Source organism: Alligator sinensis, unplaced genomic scaffold (assembly GCF_000455745.1).
Source record: "Alligator sinensis unplaced genomic scaffold, ASM45574v1 scaffold268_1, whole genome shotgun sequence".
Lineage (NCBI taxonomy): Eukaryota > Metazoa > Chordata > Crocodylia > Alligatoridae > Alligator > Alligator sinensis.
The window spans coordinates 5227043-5251778 of NW_005841853.1; the positions used below are offsets into that span (position 1 = coordinate 5227043).

Here is a 24736-nt window from a genome sequence, read left to right on the forward strand (position 1 = left end):
TGCTGATGAAGATATTGAAGAGTATCGGTCCAAGGACCGAGCCCTGCAGGACCCCACTGCCCACACCCTTCCAGGTCGATACCAACCCATCCACCACAACTCTCTGGGTGCGACCCTCCAGCCAATTCGCCACCCACCGGACTGTGTAGTCATCCAAGTCTGTCCCTTCAGCTCCCTTAGGCCTGCAGACAGCCTGGGCCATGGCCAGCACATGGGCCCTGGGGTAATAAACTGTAGATGGGGGAGTGGATCCACTATCCTTGAGAAAACCTTTGCAAAAAATTATTAAGGATCACATTTGTGGGAGTCCAGTAGGAAAAATAATGCTAAAGGGCAGTCAGCATGGCTTCATAGCAGGTAGATCCCGCCTGACTAACCTTGTTTCTTTTTACGACCAGGTCACAAAATGCTTAGATGCAGGAGCTGAGCTAGATGTCATCTACTTGGATTTTAAAAAGGCCTTTGATACAGTCTCACATCCCATTCTTACAAATAAATTAAGCAGTTGTGATGTAGATGATTACACGGTCAGGTGGGCGGAGAATTGGCTTAGGGGTTGCACCCAGAGGGTGGTGGTGGATGGGTTGTTTTTGACCTGGACAAATGTGGGTGGTGGAGTCCCCCAAGGTTCAGTCCTTGGACCAGTGCTGTTCAGTATCTTCATCAGTGACTTGGCGGAGGGGGTGGAAAGCACTCTGTCCAAATTTGCAGGTGATACCAAATTAAGGGGCAAAGTAAACACATTGGAGGGCAGGGAGCGGATTCAGGCGGATATGGACAGGTCGGGAATGTGGGCAGAACAGAATAGGATGCAGACTAACAAAGATATGTGCAAAGTGTTGCATCCAGGGAGAGAGAATCGCCAACACCTACAATCTGGGAGGTGACTTTCTCAGCAGCACAGCAGCGGAAGGGGATCTCGGAGTCATAGTTGACTCCAAAATGAACATGAGTCGTCAGTGGGATGAAGTGATAAGCAAAGCCAACCACACTTTCATGCATTAGCAGGTGCATCACGAGCAGGTCTAAGGAGGTGATGCTTCCCCTTTATGCGGCGTTGTTAAGACTGCAGCTGGAGGACTGTGTCCAGTTCTGCGCACCACACTTCAAGAGGGATGTGGATAACCTTGAGAGGGTCCAGAGGAGGGCCACTTGTATGGTTAAGGGCCTGCAGGTAAGAACCTACAAGGAGAGATTGAGGGACCTGGATCTCTCTAGCCTCTGCAAAAGAAGGCTGAGAGGAGATCTTGTAGCAGTCTACAAATTCATCAGGAGGGGGCAGCAAGAAATAGGGGATACTCTGTTTACCCCTTGGGTTTACTAGGAACAATGGCCATAAAGTGACGGAGAGCAGATTTAGATTAGATGTTAGGAAACATTTCTTTATGGCGAGGTTTGTCAAAATCTGGAATGGGCTTCCAAGGGAGGTGGTGCTCTCCTCTATCTTGGGGGTCTTCAAGAGGAGACAGGATGCACACCTGGCTGGGGTCATCTGACCCAAGCACATTCCAACCCAAAAAATCTATGAAATCTATTAACAAAGTGTCTTCAATGCACCAAGCACTCAGGATTTTCCAAACTACTTGGTCTGCCAGCATCCCACCTCCCCCCACCTCCCAATATCCCCTCCAGAGCACCCCAACCGTGACTTTCACCCTTTGTGGGTCCCTCCTTAGCCCACCCCGGTTTAAAGACATCTGAGCAGTGAGCTCGTAACAGGACTCTGCCCTGAGAAATCACAGGCAGGCACGGCCTGGCAAACCACAACCTTTCACACCCCCTGACTTGGCAGCTGCCTCCATTTCCACTGCTTAGCAATGCAAAGCCGCCTCTGTGCCTTTCCACAGCTAACGGGCTGCTTGGAGGCATCATCTAGGGCCTGAAGCAGGATCCTTCACACTAGGCAGGGCCGTACCCATCTCACCCATTGAGCTGGATGTGGTGGGCAAGCTCAGGCTCACACAAAAGGATGCCATGGGGATGCTCCAGGTCACCTTTTCACCTCCTGGGCGAGTGTCCTACCCACCAGCCTGCTGGGGATGTGTTTTCACTGGCATGCCCAGAGGGGCTGCAGACTGCAACCAGAGATGTCTAGAGAGTCCAAATTCTGCCTCTCTCCCCTGTCCTGTTACCCAGGATCCCTCTGCTTGGGTACCCCATGCACTGAGAAGGCATAAGTGGCTCAGCTTGGGGGTGCTGGCCATTGCAGTGCTCACAACCCCTAAGGATCTAAGAAGAACCAGAAGAAGTGTTGGTATCGGGATATGGCCCCAAACACCTCCCTATTACCCCAGCAAGGCTTCAGTGGAAGAAGGGGTGGCTGCACACAACTGCCCCCTTGCCGGCAGAGTGATTTAGTCATGCTTGAACACCCTCAGCTCTCTCTCCCATCCAAAGAGCAGTTTATGTTTGTGTTAGGAGATGACAGCAAGGAGAAATCCCATGTCTCTGCTCTTGCCAGGGGCAGGGGAGAGGCACAGTGCATTGGGCACCAAGAAGAGCCATTGCCTGCAGAAGGGGAGCCGTCCCGTGAGGCCGAGGAGTTACGGCAGGGCCTGAACCCGGGCACTCATTAACTCAGGAGACAAGCGCAGCCCAGCTGCCAACGCCTCCTCCGTGGCCCCACGATCTTCCCAAGCAGCCTGGGTTCACACCGCCACGGAGCTAATTACCGCGCAAAGGCTTTTTTCCCCGTTGTTGTTGTTGCCGCCACTGGTTGGGGACCGCGCTCATTAATAATCAGCTTAGCATATGAAAAGCTTGTAACGAATCCATGAGCTGCAGACGGCCACCGCAATTACAGAAATGACATAATTAGGGTTATGCAACAGCAGGCGGTGCTTGGATCGCTGGAGAAGGGAGAGGCAGGCCAAAGGGATTTGGCCTCTCAGAGGCTGGCATGTCAGGGGCAGCTGAGCAATCACCTGGCAGCAGATACGATGGAGGTCCAGGGACATGGTGCTGGTTCACCTGTTGAATCCCAGGGGTCGTTTTCCTTTCCTGGTGGGCGGCAAAGCTGCTTGAGGGTGCAGACAAATGAACCACTTACCACTTGTGGGAAGGGGGCAGGACATTACTGCAAAGCAGCTGCTCCGTCACTATTTCCCCACGTTCATCCTCTCGCCCTGCAGCAGATGAAGGCTACCCTGCACCGGCTCCCTGTCTTCCACTTGCTCAGTGGAGGGTCTTTGCCACTTAATGGGTTTGATGTCTGAGAGAGCTGAGGTTCAAGTCCAAATACCGGCCTTGAACTGGTGCATAAAGTATAAGACCTGACTGTCTATAAGCCAAGTCAACAGCCTGACTCTGATGAGGAGCAAGTCCCTACACATCATGCAGAGGAGTGGTAATCAAGGTGTGAAACACCAGCCTCTTGTGCCTTGATTTTTTTAGTGCCGTTCCCTGCTCCTTACCGTCTCAGGAGGAACTATGGGGAAGAGGAAGGGCAGGTTGCTCCAGCAGCTGGAGCCTCTTCAGCCAGTGCTGATGGCAAGGGCAGAAGAAAGGAAGGAGCATGAAGTTGCCCATATACTGCGGGCTGTGTATGGTACCTGCAGCAACAGGCAAAGGCCCCCATTTCAGGGCCTTTTTGCACACCCCCTCTTCACTGGGCTGCCCACCATGCTCCCCTTCTCCGTTCCCTCCACCTGCACATCCCTCTTCCACCACCCCTCCACCAGCCCCATGCTCGGTGAGCCTGGGCTTCCCATCCTACCTGAGGGCCAGAGGAAGTGAGCATCTACAGTGAGGGACCTTGCACCCTCCACCACCACCCACTGAACTGATTCATCCAGGAGATTCATTTTAAGCATCTCCGGCTCTCTGTGCCTCAACTACACCTGGGGCAAGAGCATGAATGCATCTCGGTGGGCTACAGGCTGTAATAGGCAGGCCCTGTTTTGCTAACACAGCTCTCAGCTAGCAAATACATCATCTGAATTGCACGAGGTTCAGCTGCAGGCAACATAGTGATGCGGGGCTGCGTCGTAGGCTAGGACTCAGGTGAAGTAGGTGCCCTTCCCAGCCTTGGCTGCCCAATTGCTTGACCGTAGCCAAGTCCGTCCTCCTACGGGCTACTGCTTCCCCATCTGTGCCAATGGAGATGACATCCTGATCTCCTTTATTTGCCACTCCGAGAGCTACCAACGAACAGCCCTCAAGAACAGGTCGTGCTGCCAAGCCCCCCAGCCCCTACCAAACTGTGACATTTTGAGCCCTCTCTCTGCCAGGAAAAGGGTTAGGGAATCAACTTTTTTCAAGTAGAAGTGTTTGAAGTGCAAGCTGAAGCCTCCTGCAGACATTTAATGCTCTCTTCTAAGCTCCTCGGAGCTGCCATGCAACCCTGATGCTACCATTTAAAATCTCAGTGGTTCATAAAACTATTGTCTCTGCAATGAGTTATCTTTGCTGCACTTGGTCAAAGGACCCTCCAAGCCTAGATGGCCCATCAGGTGCCTGTGAAGGGTTTTCCAGTGTCTGTAGCCAACAGCACACAAAGGAGCAACACACTTAGTAGCACATCCAGCCAGCTTGGCTTCTCATGCCGAATTGACCAGGGACACATTTACAGTTGGGATGACTGGGGACAACCTTGGCTATGTGCCTGGAGGAAGTCTCCAACTCACTCACCTGGATTTGTAGTGAGAGGCTCTGCCGTTTGATGCCATTGAGCCAGCCCAGTTCCTCTCTGCTTTTCCCTTTCTCTCTAATTTGGTTACGAAGCAACCAGGAAACATTAGCAAGCTCAACAGTTGAGTGTTATCACTCTGCGGAGTGTGTCTTTTCCAGCGCTTAATCAACCTCGTGGTTAGAAAGTTCTTCCTAATATCCAACCTAAATTTCCCTCGTTGCAATTTCAGCCCATTACTTTGTGCTCTAGCCCCCGTGGACAGAAAGAACAGTCTCTATAACAAGCCCTTATGTATTTGAAGACTGTTATCAGATCAGCCCCCACTGGACTTTCTTCTCCAGGCTATATCATCCTTGTTCCAAGTCATGTTCCCTAGCCCTCCCTTGTGTTGTTCTCCGCTGCTCTCTTTCCAATTTCTCCGTGGTTTGTTTTGAAGCGCGGTGTCCAAAACTGGACATAGCACTCCAGACGAGACCTCACCAGCGCTGAACACAGTAAAGGGAAAAGGGAGGACCCGGGCAATTATAGGCCCGTCAGTCTTACCTCAATCCTGGGGAAGCTCTTTGAGAAGATCATCAAGGAGCACATTTGTGATGGGCCGGCATCTGAGATGATGCTCAGGGGCAATCAGCATGGATTTATTAGGGGGAGATCATGTCAGACCAACCTGATTGCCTTTTATGATCAGGTCACAAAGGCCATGGATACAGGTGTCGCGGTGGATGTAGTCTTTCTGGACTTCAGCAAGGCCTTTGACACCGTCTCTCACCCCATCCTAATTAGTAAACTAGGCGACTGTGGCATAGATGCCTACACAGTCAGATGGATTGCAGATTGGCTGAAGGGTCGCACTCAGAGGGTGGTGGTGGATGGATCATATTCGACTTGGGGGGAGGTGGGTAGTGGAGTCCCTCAGGGCTCGGTCCTGGGCCCTGCGCTGTTCAATGTCTTCATCAGCGATCTTGATGTTGGGGTGGAGAGCAACCTGTTTAAATTCGCTGATGACACCAAAATTTGGGGGGAGGTGAGCACGCTAGCAGGGAGAGAGAGATTGCAGAAGGATCTGGATAGGTTACAGGGGTGGGCAGACAGGAACAGGATGCGTTTCAATACGGACAAGTGCAGGGTGCTGCACTTGGGTAGTAGGAACCAGCAGCACACTTATACGATGGGGAACTCCCTACTTGAGAGCACGGAGGCGGAAAGGGATCTTGGTGTCATTATTGACTCCAAGATGAACATGGGCCGACAATGCGAGGTCATGGTTGGCAGGGCTAACCGGACCTTGTCGTGCATCCACAGGTGCATCTCGAGTAGAGCCAGGGAGGTGATCCTCCCCCTCTATGCGACGCTGGTCAGGCCGCAGCTGGAGTATTGTGTCCAGTTCTGTGGGCCCCATTTCAGGAGGGATGTGGACAACATGGAGAGGGTCCAGAGGAGGGCCACCCGCATGATCCGGGGACAACAGGGCAGACCCTACAGTGAGAGACTGCGGGACTTGAACCTATTCAGCCTCCACAAGAGAAGGCTGAGGGGGGACCTGGTGACCGTCTATAAACTCACTAGGGGGAACCAGAAGGGTTTGGGGGAGACGCTGTTTCCCCTAGCCCCTGCTGGCATAACAAGGAATAATGGGCACAAGTTGATGGAGAGGAGGTACAGATTGGACATCCGAAAAAACTACTTCACAGTCAGGGCGGCTAGGAGCTGGAACCAACTTCCAAGGGAGGTGGTGCTGGCCCCTACCCTGGGGATCTTTAAGAGGAGGCTGGATACTTACCTGGCTGGACTCATTTGAGTCCCGTTTTTGTTTTTAGGGTGAGTGGTTTTGTTTGTGTTTTTGGGTTGTTCTCCCGCCCTGGCGGGGGGTCGGGCTAGAAGATCTATTAGGTCCCTTCCGACCCTGAAACTATGAAACTATGAAACTATGAAACAGTAGAAGAATCACTTCTATTGACTTACATGCAATACTCCTGTTAATGCATCCCTATTAGCTTTTTTTTGCAACAAAAGCATACTGCTGACTCAGAAAGACATAAGAAATGCTAAAATGGGTCAGATCACAACGTCACCAGCCTAGTATCCTGTACCTCTCACTGGCAGATTGCAGTGCCAAGAGAAAGAGTATTTAAGTAGGAACTAGCCAGACAGATCTGTCTCCTGCCCCTCTCCCTCACACAGATCCAGCGTTCAGAGACTCATAGAAACATTTTCCCCAGACCCTCACAGATTTTGACACAGCTATTCCCAACTAGGACAGTTCGACAGGGGAAGAGTGTTTCCAACACTCGTACGCCCAGTTCCGGTTTTTGCTGCATGCTGGCTACTACACAACAGCTGGAGGGCCTCAAGTCCAAGCGCCCACCTCTGCACCCCCAAGTGACCATCTCTGCACCCCCCAGTATCTTAAATGCTAGTGCAATAGGGAAACAAACACCGCCTTTTGCTCTTTGATGACACTGCCCCCTTCCAGCACCCTGTTCTCCGGCCTTCGTGCCAGGTTTTCTGCAAGGAAACCACTTATTGATTGTGCAGAATGCAATTAAACTGTGTTAATGAAGTTCAAACAAGTGTGATCATACATTTGGCAGCATGGAGGGAAATGAAAGGTCAGCCATGGCCCTTTGTCATGTTTCCAGAGTGCTAGCGAATGCTAACAAGCTGGTCCCAATTAAAACATGCTCCGCTTAGTGCTCAGGGGTTTCATTGAGTGCTCCTGAATCCCAGCATTTCCAGAGAAGAAATGATCCTGTCCCAGCTACACTTGCGTACATCCAGGGACATCCCAGGAAAGCCAAAGGAATTGAACCCATGAAGGCCATGAAAACTGGGTCCTGAGCCTGTTAGTCTAGCACTGCAGTTTGATGCAAATGGAAACAGACACCACGTTCCCTGGCTCCTTCTATCCTGGCTGTATTTTCTGAACAGGAGATGTCCAGTCAATCTTTGGCTGGTTCTAGCTCCTTTTCCCCCCTCCATATTCACACAGAAGTGGAGCAAAATCTGAATCCAGAGCTCAAGTTGGCTGAGTTTCAGGACCCTGCTTTCTTCTCTCAGTCCTGAAGTACCGCGGACAGTTTAAACCAAGCTACCCATGGACTTGAACAATGAAGTGGCCCCATGGCCCATCTAAATCTGCTTTTATTCCTTCCCCTCCTGGGTGCCCAGTGCCAAACTCTTCTAGAAAGCAGTGTCTTTGGGTGCTCTTACATACCAGACACCTGCTTTCACCCATTCCCGGCTGCTCTGTATCAAGACACCGCACCTTGCTTTGAGGTCTTGGAGCAGTGGTTCATAGCCCACTAGAGAAGCCAGTTGCTGCAAGCGGGTGGCTGGGAGTACTGGTGTTTTCTGAATGGTCTAACCATGTTAGCATGTACATAGACTCACATTAAGACAGGCACTTGGCTTTTCTCCAGGGTCAGCCAGCAGTAGCACTCCCTTCCCTATAGCCCGAATGCTCTTCTGCAGGACACTTCATCTAGTTTGAGGTACCATCTGATTAATGTCTTGAAAAATGCAGCAACTCCCTGGCTGTCACTTGTCTAATCCTGGCATCCACTCCTGCTTAGTCTCTAAAAAACGAACTGTCTTGACCGATTCTCCCTCTGGCTCATACTGTCCTTTGTCAACTGGAATAGCTCCTAGCCCTCCTGGATGTCAAAGATTAGCACAGAATTCATTAGGAACTAGGTCCAACCCAGCCTGTCTCCTGTTCACCCTTAATGCACCATTGCCCTTGCAGCCTGCCACGTCCTCGAAGGCAGATGCAACAACACCTTCAGTTCAGGTGCACGGTGCCGCTCGCTTGCAGTGCCGAACCAAGTAGGCAATCTCTTTGCGTGTTCACAAAACCTGCAAGCTACCTTGGGCTTCCACCACTGCAGCAGCAAAAAATCACTTGAAGTTCTGAGATAGCAATAAAAAAATAAATAAATGTCAGAATCTCCCTGGCCTGGCTGAGATAAAAGCCATTGATGTTCACGAGCAGTGGGAGGCTTCATGCATCTGATTTATGAAAGCAAAACCATCCAGTTGTTCTGGGAAGGTTTCCAGGAAATAGTGGCACTTATTGCTAAGGATCATCTTTCTGTAGAAGTCAGTCTCACACGGTGTGAAAGTGATAGCAATGCTGGTTAAAGCTCGGGGAAATGAAGCCTTCTGTTCCCCAAGAGAAGAGGTATAGTGTTGGAGCAGGCTACTCTATCACCCGAAGGGACCTCCTCCGGGGCTGACTGGGAGTTTGGTCATCATGGCTTTGTCCCAACCTTGCTGACGCTAAAAAGCCTGGCAATGAGAACCAATTTTGGGGATGGTATGTGCGCTAGATACTGATCCACTGAAACCAGCCTCTCGCTACACCCAGGCCACTAAAGAGAAAACACATCATCTTCGAGTCACTAACGATGTGCACCTATTATTGTGAAGTTTCTCTGCATCTCACACCCAGAGCTCAGACCTGCCCAGTGCCCACACTCCAAACAGAAAGAAAGGCTGGACCAGTGCAAGAAGTAGGTCATAATTATGCAAGGTAGATCCTAAGAGCCTAATTGGTTGCTAAGAAACTACGTTTGCAAAAATGAAAGTGTCTAACCATGACTAACAATAATTGCCCGGACAAATCAGTGGCTGATAGCAGCAGCACTATAAAGGATTTCACCTAACGCTGCCTATAACGTGGGAATCTTTCATCAGTTATGGCCTCCTATCATAGAACGACTGACACATTCCACTGCAGGAAATATACCCACTTAAACTCTTTTGTATCCCCAGTATCAGAGATTTCATATAGCCTGGAGAGAGTGTGATTAATTTTAGGCAATATCTAACCATCCATCCATCCATCCATCCAGATGAATAATTGTTTAAAAGTGTCTGGGTATATATGAGCGATCTGCATGTTAACCCAGTATTCATAGTTACAGTACTGCAGCTATTTTCCATCTGCATCCTTCCAAAATCTGTCACGAGTGCCAGGCAGACATGGCATGTTGGGAAACACACAATATGGATCATACTCTGCCAGTCTTGCTCATGCAAACTCCCGCTAAAGTCAATGGGAGAGCTGCCAGAGTGAGTTTTGAAGGAGAGGGATCAGATAGCAACCGAGCGACTTCTGTCCTACAGTGTCACAAAGCACTCATTGCACTGTGAATGCTGGGATTACTTTCTCCACTGCTGATATGGAACTGCCCCTTGGCTGGCCAGAAGCAGAGCAGGAAACACCGGGCAGGGGAGGTTTTGGTTAGCGTGCTTGGGCACACCCCTGCTCTTTGATCCCAACAGGAGGAGCGAAAACCGTTGTCATCCAAGGGACTCAACAGGTAGCATAGAAATGGAGATGCCTCAGAAGGGAAAAACGAGCAGGTCTGCTGGGATTTGAGTCCCAGGGCCAGATTTTAGTCTACCAAACTATGCGATGGGTAAATGGACTTGGGTATCTAAGTGCGAATTTATTCCACTCTGTTAATGCATCTACTGTTGTAACACATGGTCCTTAGGAATGAGGCACAAAAAAGCAACGAGCAGTTAAAGGGGTTCTGCATTAACCGTGTTTCAAGCCCAGATCAACCCCCACACGGACAATGGTGGTTTACATTTCAAAGGGTAGAAGCACTGGATGAAAAGAAGTGTAATCAAAGACTTACTGAAGACAAGAAGTGAGGAACTACATCTCACTGGGATGGCCGATAGCTAAGGATATCAGATTAGATCTCTGCCTCTCTCTCTCTATAGCATCTAATACAATAAGTTGCTGCTTATAAAAGTGTATGCATCTCTGATTTAGTCAGTCTATAAGGTGCAAATCGGACTTGCCTTCTGCCTTAGGTCTATATGTCTGAAAGGATGTAAATATTTCCTAGATAGAACTGGATCAGGAATGTTACCTGACCTCTCAAACTGAATTGCACTTAGGCACCTAAGTCCCCTGATACATATAATCGATAATCTGGCCCCTTTGCTTATAATACTGAGTGAGCACTCTCAGTCTGAATGGCATAGTTCAAAACCCCTGGCAATGATTCATCAAGCACAGTTAGCCATACCTCCTCCATCCCCACATGCCCATTACCCCTCAAGAGAACAACCTCAGTGCTTTCCTTCCCATCTTCATTGTGGCGCCGGTGGAGATAAAATGCCCAAGGTGACTATTCCCACTCTGGCTTAGAGCAAAGAAAAATCCCAGTGACGCAGCTCAGGTACCAGGGCGCACCAACCTTGACTTGAGCCATTCCCACCTTGGTTGAGCACTCACCTTTCCACCCAGTTCTTGTAGCTGGGGATGTCCTTGGCATAAAGGAGCTTGTTGGAGGGTGAGTCCTTGCCCAACCGGTGCTCAGAGGTTGAACAGGAGTCCATGAAGGTCTGAGCCACCACGGAGAGGCAGGCGTCCGTGATGCTGTTCTTGTGGATGTCGAAGACGAATTGCGGGTTCTTGATCATGTTAACCCAGAACCTCAATGGCAAGCTGCGGGGAGCACAGGAGAGGTGATCAAGGTGGGTCAGAGTCGGTGTCGTTCGCAGTGTGCCGTGTTGATAACAGGCAGGGAGTTGTGTCAGGCTTTATCAAGTCTCATTTCAAATGTCTCCAGGGATGAGGCCTCTACCCTTTCCAATGGGGGAATCCCTCTACAGTCTAACAGAACTGCAAAGCAGGGCAGCTGGGGTCTACCCGCATCTCTGCTACTGATATACACCTGCTGGGATTATACTGCAGTCAATGGAGTGATATCAGGGGATGACTTTTGTCTAGCAAGTCCTAGGACAAGACTGTCACCCTTACTCATCCTCAGTGGCATCCAATTCTGAAGAAGCCCCGCTGAAATCACCAGACAGGGGAGCAGAATTGACCTGTTGCCTTTCAATGGTGCTTATAAGACTGCCATAAAGTGGGGAAGAGTTTGGGGAAGAGTTACAAAGTGCATTGGGAGGAGACATGAATTCCTGCTTGTTATAGGCTGCACCAGATGGGGACAGTGACAGGGCAGCGATTCATTTGTACCCAGTTGCTCCAAAGCAAGTCAGTGCTTCTGCCTTGAGGTTCCCTTGGGGCATCTCGGTTTGTGAAGCCATGTCCAAAGAGCTGAGATAAACCTCTCGTATTGGAGTCCTCTTGCTGGGTCTCCATCACCCTGTCTCTGGGGCTTTATAATGTCTTGTTTCAAATGTCTCCAGGGCTGGGGCTTCTATATTTTCCAAAGGGAGCTCATTCTAGAGTCTAAATGAACTGCACAATAACAGGACACTCCTAAAAATTAACCAGTTTTCTTTTCTTTATAGTCATCCCATTGTTTCCAGTCATCCTCTTCCTGAAACACCTGAAACAATTCATCTCTCTCCTAGGTGACTATCCCTTCACGTACCAGCAGACAGTCAGCATGTCCCAATTGACTGTGCCAGGATCTCTCCTTCTCCATATGCTCTTGAGCAAAGGAAGGTGGGCCAAATAGGGACTGCAGTAGGACAGGGGGGAAAAAGCTGGCCATAAACTCTTTAGATGCTAAACTCCAGCCACAGCTGGGGAGAGGGCTAGGAAGCCACTGACTGGGAACGCTGAGGCCTGTGAAGTGACTTGGAGTTAATTTAATCTGATTGAGAAGGGATCATTTCTTCATACCGCCACCCCCATGCAACCCCCCCCTCCCTTAAATAAACCTCCTGCTCATTTAGTCTGAGTGGCTGCAATCAGCCTTAGATTAGTGCCGCAGATAATGTTAATAATATGCTAATGTTTCATTAGTTGAAAGCCTCTTTGGTGCATGGGGTTTCTGCTTTTATTGCGCCGCCTGTGACGACCTGCCATCAGCACGGCTGGTAAAAGGAGCAAATACATCAGCCAGGAGCCCTGCCGTTTTCCTTAGCTGTTCCTTTTATATAAGCCCTGTATTTGCACAGGCGAGAGGGAAGGAGTGACTCCCCAGGGGACTCTTTCCAGCAGAGAGACTCAGAGGATAAAAGCAGCGAGGATCCTTCTCCCCAGTGAGTGCAGCTTCCGGTCTCGAGCCCATTACACCCGGCGAGAGCAGTGGGGCTGTGCGGGAGATGCGGGGGACGGCTATGGTGGCCTGAACAGTCAGGCTGTCACGACTGTATGATGGGTTCTGCGCCTGGTCCTGGCTACTTTAGCATTTGAACTGCAAATATCTCTCTTTTCCCCTGTTAACCCCTGGGGACTCCTATTATCTCCATTGTATAGAGGGAGACCCTATGGCACACAGAGGTGATGGCCCAGGGCCTGGGAGGCATTCGGGCACCTATACCTGTGGATTTCAAGGGCACTTAGGTGCCTAACCACTTTCGGAAAATCTAAGTGCCTGCACCAAGGTGTCACAGGAAGCCTGTGGCAGAGCTGGGGAAGGAACCCAGGTGTCCTGAATTGCAGACCAGTACTGTAATCACAATCCCATTCTTCCTTGGCTGCATTTCCCCTCCATCTGGGACACCGAGTAGGGCTGTCCAGGGGGCTTCCCACTCACCAGTTGCTCTTCCAGGTATGCCGCACATGAGGGTCGTGGATGTTGTGCTTGTCGGCCTGTTCATCCAGGAAATCAAACATGTATTTGATGGCCAGGGGCAGGGCACTGCCACGGTGCGCGGTGCTGAAAATGGTCTCAAAGAGGTCATCGACAAACTTCTGCAATGTGCCCTGTTGAGGGATGGGGGAGAAGGAAGAACAGCATGAGACGCCAGTGCAGAGGCTTGATGTTGTCCAAGAAGACACTGTTGAGCCCTAGAGCACTCCCAGAAGATGGGAGGTGGGGTATCATGACAGCTTAAAGGGGCAATGCAGGTTCAACCAATGGAAGTAATGACTGGAAAGATGGTGCCGTGCAATGGCTTTCTTGTGTGAGACATTATAAACCAATGGTCCTTGGGCCAAACACTCGTCAGGCTCAGAAGCAGTTAAGAGTCTAAGCGGACTGAATGGGAAGGTGTCTACCACCTTGTTGCACATATGCCAGTAGGGCTAAGGAACAGCAGTAGGGAACATCACCAGGCTTTGCTGATGCAGAGATGGAGAGGACTTTGATCTCCACTGAGCCCCTCTCACAAGCACTGAGCTCACATAATGTGGACCGACTTTGTGAGCAAAATCAGGGGATCACCAAACTGCAAAAGCTATCAATGAAGTGTCAGTGAAGTCCACACTGGAGCTGGGTGTGGGGCAGGGGATGTGACCGGTGACCGTTCTGCATCTGTGCACGGGGCAACAAGGGCAGGGCGCTGCTCCCAATGAGAACAAGATCAGGCCCTAAAACAGCTCTAGTGACTTCGGTGTGTGCTTGCATAGAGTTGGGTGAGGTGTCTTCAGTTTCTGTAGATCAGAGGTGTCAAATTCATCTGGTCCCAGGGGTCAGGGGAGTGGTGTAGGACTGGGCCATGAGATCAACCAATGGTGCAGGGCTGGCCTGTCGGCCAAAGTGGGTGCATGGGCTCCACCCTGCACCCTGCATGCCAGATCCAGCACCTGCTCTGGCCAGTCTCGGACATGAGCTGCACTTGGCTCCTGCTTCAGCAGGTCTAGGGCAGGCACCGTGTGCAGCATCGGTCCCTGACGGGCTGAAGCAGATGCCCTGAGTACTGGACCCAGCATGTGGAAGGGGTCCCAGGCTGGCCCAGTGCATGTGGGCAGCACGTGTCCTGGGCCCTGCATTTGGGGCCAGTCTGGCACACACCAATTGCAGCACGTGGGTCAATTCAAGACCCACGGCCAGCATCGGCTGTGTCTCCCTGGGCTGTATGTGGTCTGTGGGCTGTATCTTTGCTGTAGACCATCATGCTTAAAGATATCTTAAAAGGGAGCTATTGCTTTGCAAGACGAGCAGGTGGGCACATAACACAGGGACTGAAACGGGAGAGGTATGAAGGGGATGTGGTTCAGCATGCTTACTGCAGATGCCACCTGCCATTACCCTAGCTCCTTGCCCTGATAGTACGCAGGGCAGCCCCACTGCTGGGTCTGGAGATGAAGGGCAATCCCTGCCAAGGATCAGAGAGTACAGAGCAATGGAGGGGTGCAAGCAGGCTTGCGATGCCTGGGGTGATTGCGGTTGCAGCAGAGGCGTGCTGACAAGCAGCATTGGAGAGGCGATTGCAGGGGGGTGCTCAGGCCTGGGGTATGCAGTGACTAGCCTGGAGTCAGGCAGTGGGACTCAGAGGGTGCAGTAGCTCAGCCTGAGGAGCAGTGACAAGGCTGTGTGCACCCCAGCGGGGAAAAGGGATGAACAGAGGCTAGTGCAAGTCAGGAACTAGGTGCAGTCAAAGCCTGGGACAGCAGCAGCGAGGGGAGGACCAGGACATAACCACATGCCCTGCCAATGGCTTGCCCATCCGCGAAAAGATAGCTAACAGTCATCGATGTGAGCATCCCTCCCCTTCCATCCCAGCTCACTCCACATCTGAGACAATAATTGTAACGGCTTGACAGATCCCTCTCCCCAAACGGCAATTTCCCTGGAGAGCAAAACTCCCCCATTCTCTGCAGACCCCGGGAAGGGCTCCTCCGGCTGAAAGCCGAGCGCCAGGCTCCGCTGGGGCGGGTACAGTTTACATAGCGCTAACAAACGCTTAATTAACAGGCTGGCATCTCTTGCTGATTCCCCATTTGATTTATTCTTTGAGAAACAAACACAGATACCGTTTGCTCGTGTGAGCTCCTGAGAGGTGAAAAACCCCCCTGCAGCGTGTAGCTGGGCTCGGAGAGGAGCCCCGAGGGGAAATCACAGTGGTCTGACAAGCAGTGCTGCCTGCCGGCTCTGTTTCTGAGGGAATGCATGCTCAACGCGCTCACCCAGCCAGGCACAAAGAAACCCTCCAAAGCTTTTAGGCTAAAGACATCGAGTCTCGGAGGTCAGGCCCATATCAGGGTCAACATCATTTCCCAAGATTGCATTACCAGCAACTGCAGCCTTCCCCTCCTGTCTCGAAAGGGGAAGCATGCCTGGGAAGAAATTTCTTTCCCAAGTCCCGAAGGAACAACCAGCCTCTTCCAGCTTAATTTGCTGCAGTGTCAGATTCTCGGTTGCTTCCCTGCCGGGCTCGCAAAGGAGCAAAGCCGGGATGGGCAGGACCTGGAGTCCAGTTCATGATCCACCGCTATAGGAACTGGCCACAGAAAGTATCCAGAGGACCCCAGTTCCCCAAGGTGGGATGACTTATCATTGCTCCAATGAATACGTATTGACATCCACTGGAGACCTGGCTCCCTGAGGGTGTCACTGAATATAGGGTCATTGGAGCTAACCTGGCCCCTGCATGCTGCAGGGATGGGCATGGTCCAAATGCTGAAAGCAGCGCCATTTACTATCCTGCTCCCACTGACACGTGAGAAGCAGAGTCGGTCTGCCATGGGTTGGGGGAGGTCAGCCCCCACCCAGGTGTGGCTGTGCCATCACTGCAATGCTGGAAACTAGAGCACAGAAACATCTCAGGCTGTTTTACCCCCATCCTTGGATGCTGCTGCTCAGGACACGGTTAGTAGATACCCGAGTCCTGCTTGTCCTGCAGCATCCACCACTACTACCAAAGATGGGGCTGTGCTGCGGGAAGGATGCGCTGGAGTGACCCTTGCCGACAGCCTGTGAACATGACTGTCTCTGTGCGTCTGTTCTGCACTTGCCTCTGCCCATGTCTTAGTCCCAGCTGGTTTCCAGGCTCAAGGGGGTGGAGAAGAGCTAGTATCTTCATTAATCAGGTGCCGGTATATCAAGTAGCTGTAATGCCCATTACCTGTGAACATCACCCATAGGGGTGCACTCCATCCTTGGCCTCCTTCTGCCAACAAGGGGCTGGAGACTACACATGAACGCTGCCAGCTTCTTTCTCCCAGGCTCAGGACAGCCATCAGATGTTGCCGCCTTTGGCTACAGCTGACCAGGCCAGATTTCCAATAATTTGGGATGTGCAAGACTCAAGTGCCCATTGCCAAATCTGTGACCCAGCCTGCCCCTCACCTATTCTCTTCTTTCCTGTTCTAGTTCATACGGGCTCCCAGTCCCCCTTCATCACCTTCCAGTAGCGCACAACAGGACATGGCTCACCTTCCTCATGCAAGTGCTTGCTCTCTCATCCTCTCCTCCAGCCAGGTGGAGAGGTTTGTTTGGGCGGTTTTTATTTTTAAATACACCTGTTATTGTGTCTTTGTTTCAGGGAAAGCAAGGTCAAAGAGACGTGCTGTGTTGTTGGAGAGGAAGGAGGGGAGAGGAGAGGAGGTGGTCTTTATTTCTTGAGGGAACTCCTTCCATGGGTCGGGATGGGGTCCTGAGAGGGGTCTCCCTGGCGGCAAGGAGCTCTATATGGTAGGAGGGAGAATCTCCACTGTGGCTGATGGGTAGTCATGTCTCCATCCCATCCCCTTGGGCAATCTGCATTATCTGGGCCCACCCAGCAGAGCACCTTCGTGATGAGGGCCCAGGAGTTGAACTTGACACCTAGTGTCTCAGTAAAGTAGCATGTGTTCCTCTCCATCTGCTGGTCTCCTGGGAGTAGGTGGGGACAAGGAAAAGGAGTCCCATTTCCCCCCAGTTCATGGCATGACTCACTGAACCAGACCAGCATGGGCTTGTTGGCTACCCTGTATCCCTGGACTCGCACCAAGACAGGGCATGTCACCAAAGCAAGCAGCTCCCGCCCCTACAGCTCTGTGTACGCAGCCATCCCTCTGTGGGAAGCTGCTCCTGGGAATGCCACCAGCCTTTCTTGCAGCCTCCCTGCCTACCCTCGCCATGTCCAAATCGCTCTGTGATTCCTACTTCCTTAATATCACCAGAGCCTCCTTTCTTCACTGGCATGGTCCATGCCTTGGTTGGATCCTGACTACTCCAACGTGCATCTCTGTGACACCCCCTTTCTCCCCTCTCCCTAAATCCAGCCTACCAGCACATTCCCCTTCATGTGAAAGTCTACCCCATCACTCTGACCATCTCCTGGAATCCCTTCACTGGCCCTGTGCTAAATGCAAGCTCCAGACCTTCACCTTTGCAGCCCAGGAGGATGTAGTTTTGCTCCATTCTCATTCCCTCTTCCTCTATTTCTGTTTTCCTCCTGCTCCTCTCTCTGTACTCTTTCTTGTCCCACCTCTTCCCACTGTTCCTCTTGCACTTGGAGCAGATACCACCCCACATCCTCTGAGATGCCCCAAGGATGGCCACACAGATGTACCCTACATCCTCTGGGAACCACAAAGACCCCCCGCAAGGGAGGCCAGACAGGCCCACTCCACTTCCACTAGAGGATCAAGAAGACTCCTCCAGCTCCCATAGGGGACCATCGAGACTCCCAAATGGGGTCCAAAAAGCTCCACTGCACACTCCTCCAGAGTCACAAAGTTGCCCCCCCACCACAGGCCTCCTCACCCTAATACCATAGAGAATATAAGAGGGCAGAGGGACCCCTAGATATTACTCCAGAGGGGGGACACACCTCTTCCCATGGTTCCTTTTGCACTCCTACCCACCAAGGGTCCCAACTCCTCTCAACCCCTTCAAATCCCTTTCCTTCCAAGTCTCCCTGCTCATGCTATCATCCAGCATCGTACCTTGGTGGCCAGCAGCCTCGTCAGGTAGATCTCAGACACCATCTTGCTGCCCCGGTCACCCTCTTTTTGGTCTCCATGCTCATGGTTCTTGACTAGGTGCCACATCTTGACTCCACTCTCGAGGTCCGGCGTGATCATGGGTGTGCGGGAGCGCAGGCTGTCTGGGCTGCCTGTGTAGCGGATCATGTTCTCTGCAAGGACAAAACCCCGGCTTGCTCAAGCATCTCTTGGTTAGACAAGGGGTCAGACCATGTACAGTGTGTTTCCTCAGCAGCTGCATGAAAAGGCACATCCGTTGTTACCTTCCCATAATGGCTGCAAGGCTGGTGACTGCTTATAATCTCACAGGGAACTCACCAGACACATGGAGATTGTTCCCTGTACAGGGGTCTGTTATGGTGTGAGCTTCTTTTATGAGACAGTCTGCGACCCCCACCCCCTGGCAGAGTGACAGCCAGGTTGGACAAGATACTGGTGCATCTAAGAAGAGCATGAGCAGGAGATGGAGCAGGTGACCAGATTGGCTTTTCCTGCCTCTAGCTTCATATCGTGCCTAACTGCATGTGATGTTTAGTGCATTTTGAGCCAGGCCCTTGGGGAAGCAGTGGGCATTATCCAGGGACATGTGTTTGGTGGGTGCATACAATAGATCTTGATCAAACACAAAGCGATGGCCCCTCTTCTCCCCATTCCTCACTTAGCTATCCCTCCATTTTTTACCTACTCCCTGCTCTTTCAATTCCTCTTCCAAGTCTTGCTTCCACTAAGAATTTTAAAAGCAACAGTCCAGATCCCCCAACTACCCACATGGAGGGTGAGAATCCCCATCCAAGACCACCTCTATTCTCCACTGCACCAAATTCAATTTCTTGAGCCCCTTGCTGATGGCGCAGCCCAGGCCCCTGACCCACTGACAGTGCTACAAGTTGAGTGTATTTTAACTACAATTAACACAGAGACATTGCATCGTCCAGTAGCAGAGGCTGAATCCACCTCATTAATGCATTACCAGCCTCCATATATTAATTACCAGATGGAGTATCCTTGTTCTCTCTGGCTGGTGCTTCATTCTTTGCAATTAACAATCACTTCTGACCCGCCACAGCCTTTCCCATCCCTCCCTCTCCCTGCCTGAAAAATCCAGTAGCAAAGAATTCAAGAACTATAACAATAAATACCCCCCATCCAAAAGTCTTTTTTAAAAGGTCACTGTGCTTTCCGGTAATTGCAACAACGCTGCAAAGAGAATGAATATTAATAAGGTTTTGTGGCGTGCTCACGTCCTTGGAGAAGGGGCAAGGAGGTTCCTCTGGACACTGAGCAACGGCACTTTCCCTCAAGCTACAGAGGATGAGACGATATGGAGATGCTTTCGTATACTAAACAAAACCAGAACTGAGTGCTGGATCCAGGAGAATCGGTGGTTTGTACTGCTCTCCCGCTGCAGATGAGAAACTCACCTGCATTGCTGCAGCCAGGGATGTCTCACACCCACGTGAGCCCATGTGTGGGGCAGCTGTGCCCAGGGGGAGGGTGTGAGATGGCAGGTGGGCAAGAGGAGACCCCATGGGGTCACCTGGATAACACTATGGGCTCCCATGGACTACTACGGGCATGGACTTCAAAGGGGAGTTGGGCACCTAAGTGCTTGATGAGTCTGGCCTTTGTCTGGTGGTTTCCATCGGCATGTCATTGGGCCGACACTATCTAATTAGCACTAACTAGTTGTCAGGGCGCTGTTCCCTTTGTAAGTCCAATGACTTGCCACCTACATTGTTCCCTTATCTTCCTTCTGCCACTTGTCTTGACATGCATCGGCCAACGGGTCCTTACCGTACTTGCTAGCTGAGGTCCTGGAGACGGTGGAGTTATTGACAGCATTGTAGGCAGTGACTTGTTTGGAGACTAATGCTACCACGGATCCATCCGGCACCTGTAGAGAAAAGAGAATTTATCGGTAAGTCTTCTAGAGTCAGCCAAAAGCATGCATTGTACCAGAGGAAATCCAGACAGCCAAACCTGAATGACATATCAGCATTGCTACCCTGAGGATCTCATCACAATTACTTCCAGCCCCAAAAGCTGAGCTCCTCACATGAGAGCTTCCACTGATATCAATGGGGCTTCAACTTGTTCCCACTTCCACTGATGCAAGTCCAGGCCAGCTCTGCTCAAGTCAGTGGGCAAGTCTGTAGCCAGGCAGGACCAGACCCATGCAGATCCTACTGCAAAGCTGGATGAAGTCAGTGGAACGGGTTTTGGATCAAGACCCTATTTAGCCTAGCTGTATGAGCAATGGCTGCAGATCTAAGGTGTGGGGTTTCACCCATGCCCCTATTCATCCACATTAACTTTATGCTGGATCTGAAACTGCAAGAAGCTGATTTTATAGAAGTCTTTGATCTTCTTCATATCCAATAGTTAGTAAAGCAGGAGACTGACACTGAAAAGGTCCAGGAGGCAAAATTTCACTACCACAGCCAGGCTGCAGATTCTGCACTGGGTTCAGACAGGACTCTGGGTCAAATCAAGACATATCAGGCTCTGTGGTTCAGACCTCAGTGTCCCAAGATCTCAGAGGCTATTCTCCCAAGGTTTCAACCCCAAATGAAATGTCACAGAACCAGCTGCTTTTGCAAGCTCTCTGCTATTTTGCTCTGAAAGCAGCCTCTGCCCACATCTCAGCCAAACAGGATGACAGCCTCCTCCATCTGCATCCTTGGATTCAAACCAGAACTGAAGGTGTGGGTTCAGCTCTGGGAATTCAAATCCTTCTAGGATTGCCAAGGGTCTGGACTTGAGGGTCTAGTCCAGGCCATCTCTCTGAGAAAGGAAGGGGTTCAGCATTTAGAGGGAAGCAGACATTAAGACTGAGTTCACAAAGGTGGCTGAATTTTGAGACATTATGGGAACATGGTGCCTGAAACCGGCCCTCATAGACACAGAAATGCCATGACTCTTGTAAGGTCTCATCCTGTAAGGTGTCAGAGGACTTTTCTAGTAAAGCAGGCATGCAGAAACTCCTGCTTTATCACTGTGGTTTCCCATGCTCATTGTGCCCTTACTCCATAGCACCAAAGGGGAAAATTAGTATTGCTCTGCTTCTACAGATGGTGTAGGTATGGCTATGTGTCGTAGGCACAAGGGCTTCAAAAAGAATAGGACCTCTTGCAATGAGCCAGATCTTCCCATTCATTATCTAGGCATTTATGTCGTTCCTGCTTCAAAAGCCAATAAAATAGCATACAATAATGAGGCTGTGGCTAAGCGAAGCCATATCAAGACAAATCTTTGAAAAATAAGAAGTTATAAAAAAGAGAAGGGGGGAAGGGGGAAAGAAACACTGTGAAGAGCTGCTAGCTCTTGTCTCTGTAATAATAATAATAATTAGTACTTACACAGAGCTTTTCATCTTCAAAGCACTTTACAGACACCAATTAATCAGCTTCTCAGCACCCACCGAAGGTAATTATTAGAGCTCTGTGTTGTTATTGCTATGATGCAGATAGGGAAACTGAGGCACGGGAAGTGGTGGAAGGTGCCCAAGGAGTCAGTGCCGAGTTCAGACTCCACCGGAAACGTTGACTTGAAAATGCTGAAACGCACATTTCTTGACATTTTGGAAATCCCTCTCCTTTCTGAGCGTCTTCAGCCCAATCTCTGCTTTTCTTGGACTTGCCCTTGGCTGAGCCATGGCCCGGATCTGCTCCTCGGGCATCGGTGTTGACATGCTCCACAAAAGAAGTCAGACCCACTTCCATTCTTCTAGAGGCAGGGAGTCAGAGAGGCAATGGTCCTGGGGGGCCTGACCCTGACCCAGCATCGCCTGGCTGCGTCCCCCCACATCCTAGACCATTCTCCCTGTCCTTAACCTTCTTCTTCCAGACCTTAAGCCCCCAACTTTTTGCTCTGTCAACATCCAAGACCCCCAGAGCAGGAGCAAAACTAGTTTAGTCTCTCCCATATTATCTCCTCTCTGTGCCCTATCCATTCCTGCCCTGTACCCGCTCCTGTCTGCGGATGCCAGGGGCAGCCTGGCATATCCACTTCTACTGCTGGTGGCATGGTGAGGGCTGAAGCTCAGCCTCTTGTTTAAGGGGGTGGTTGCCTACATATCCCTCTAGTCCCACCCCAAATGATTTGCAGGACACTTTTATCTGGTATCTCTGGGCCAATAGGATGGTTGGGTTGACAGACTGACCAGTGTCAGTAACAGTGACTTGGGGAAGACATACAAGCCCCTTTGTGGTGAATAGATGCCACGCGCTACCTGTAAAACAGCTCTTTGTCTCTCTTCCTGGGGCTGAGCCACCCTCTTTCCACCCCACCCTAAGGACCTGATCACCCGGGAAGGACCTGTTATCAGGCCAGTCCTTGACATCATTTCTTTGTCTTTCATTGTGCTATTTGACACCTTCTCTAGACATGTGGGACAGGTCTTCATCTGGTCTACATCGGTGCAGTTGTTAGACAGGACTAGGCTGGCTTACATGACCTGTGGATCGGACCCTGTATGCATGACACAGACTCCTGGATGCATCTTGCAGGGCTCTGAAAGACCCCAAATGTTTACTCACAACCGATGTTCCCACCGATCAAGTGGGGATGGGGATACAGCCCCGAGCTTGGCAACTCCAATCCTGGGTCAGGTCCAGAGACCGCCACTTCCTTTCATTCTCATGCACTGGCATCTCTGCAGGACACATGGCCTGTCCTGCCATGCCATGCCTTAATGGGGCTGGGGCAAGCTCAGGTGCAGAGTTCAGGTGAAGGCACTGCAAGCAGGAATAGCTTGGATAGACTCCGGGACCTGCCCTTCTTTTGCCAAGCACTCACCTTAGGTCAAACCGTGGGAGACTGCTCAAATCCTAGCTCTCCATCCACCTCTGTGTGATGGGCACTGCAGCCACTCAGCACCTCTTAGGCTTTAGGCCATTGTATTTAAGAGTCATTATAAAAGGGCCAGCCCAGCAATCTGGTGCTGCGTTCCAGCAGATGGGAATACCGGGGTACAAAGATGGCAGCAGGATGTTGGGGTGACCAGGAGGATGCAGAAGGGGAAGCTGAAGAAGAGGCTGTGAACACCCAAGAGCAGGGCTGAGCTGGGCTATCTGATCAGTAAGGTCCCGGGGAATGGATCTTGAAGGACTCTTTCTCTTCCATGGGAGAGGAATAAAGGCCTTTTATCCATAAACAAGAGAAGGATGTTGGAGGATGGGCAACGCTGAGAGTCGCTGCCTTGTATTGCTCTTGTTTGTTCCAGCACTGAGCTTCACGTGGGGCTGGGATGATGAGTGGAGCCAAGACAGGGATAGGAAGAGCAGAAGTTGTGGGGTTTGTGTCAGACCAGCAGCAAGAGACTTGGATGGGAAGGTCACAGAAATGTTGAAGGAGGGTTGGAGGGGATGAGGCAGAGAGAGGCAGGTGCTGGCAGTATTATTGCTGTGTCCCTGGCAGAGGGCTCTTGCCTCCTTACCTGATAGTGTGCCAGGGTGTTGAGCCTCTTCCAGTCATTCTCTATCTTGGTGGTAATGTCTTCGTCCTGCAGGATCATTCTGGCCCCGCTTGCCTGCCGCCACTCTGTAGGGAGAAAGAGCACATGGTTTTCTGCTCTCCTGACCCGTAGGGAGAAAGGGACTGCTTGGTGCACACTCCACAGGGACCACTCATACCCCATGCACACCACATATGCATACACTCATGGGATGTGCCAAATCACTCAGATCAGTAGCAAGACCTCAAACACCTGACAACTGCACAAAGACACATGTGACATGTACTCAGGCACACGACACATGCAGATGCACTGAAATCACACAAGCTACCTTCATGGGCATGACATGTCTATACACACAAGCCCAATTCAAGGAAGGGATTCATAGACATATCTCAAACCATGCTCCATGTCTGAAGAAACTGCACCAAAGTGTGGTTAAGTCAACTGTATCTGAACCAGAAACCATCAGAAACACGTCGCTCCATCACTGGTAACCAAGACTCAACCACAACCAGGCACAGCTTAACCAAGATCTGCTCATAAATTACATCCATTTGCTCGAGTTAATTAAAACGAACTCCTGAATATGGAAATATCACCTGCCGACTCTGTTTATTGCTTCTAATATAAAAATGCAAGAACCGTTGCAAATTTCTTTTGGTTTCAGCAATTCTCTTATCACCTAATTAGAATGTATTTGTATAGCCGACACTTACTTTTATTATTCATTTAAATTAGCGGGAGGGGGGTCCAATGCTGAGTGCTCATTTCTGGGTGGTACTTCGGAGGGGGATGTTTGCATATGCAAATGCATGACCGGTCAGCAGTGGTGATCATGATTTAAAATTATCTTAGACTGGCTTTTATTTACTCCAGCCCCTTAAGTCGCCACCCCTAGTATCACAGCATAGCCACAGGGTGAGTCTGCATCCCTAACAGCACCTGCAGAGCATCCAAGTGCCTAGTGGTCTCTGCAGCTGGCAAAATGGGAGATCTTGAGGTTCAGGCTGTGTGGGGACTGGGGAGGGAGATGCTTAGTCCTTTGACATCTCTGGCATCTCTAAACCAATAA

The 24736-nt window shown here is 50.8% G+C and overlaps 1 protein-coding gene across 1 annotated transcript in view; it reads right to left on the reverse strand.

Moving 5' to 3' along the window:
- The window catches only part of PLXNA4 (plexin A4), a 285370-nt gene that overhangs the window by 17083 nt on the left and 243551 nt on the right, over window positions 1–24736 (reverse strand). Inside the window, exons 24-28 of the mRNA XM_006016338.3 lie at window positions 23644–23747; window positions 20001–20100; window positions 18168–18358; window positions 13108–13277; window positions 10887–11099 (exon numbers count right to left, since the gene is read on the reverse strand). Of these exons, the coding sequence (XP_006016400.1) occupies window positions 10887–11099; window positions 13108–13277; window positions 18168–18358; window positions 20001–20100; window positions 23644–23747 (778 nt within the window). The remainder of the gene's footprint in view (window positions 1–10886; window positions 11100–13107; window positions 13278–18167; window positions 18359–20000; window positions 20101–23643; window positions 23748–24736) is intronic.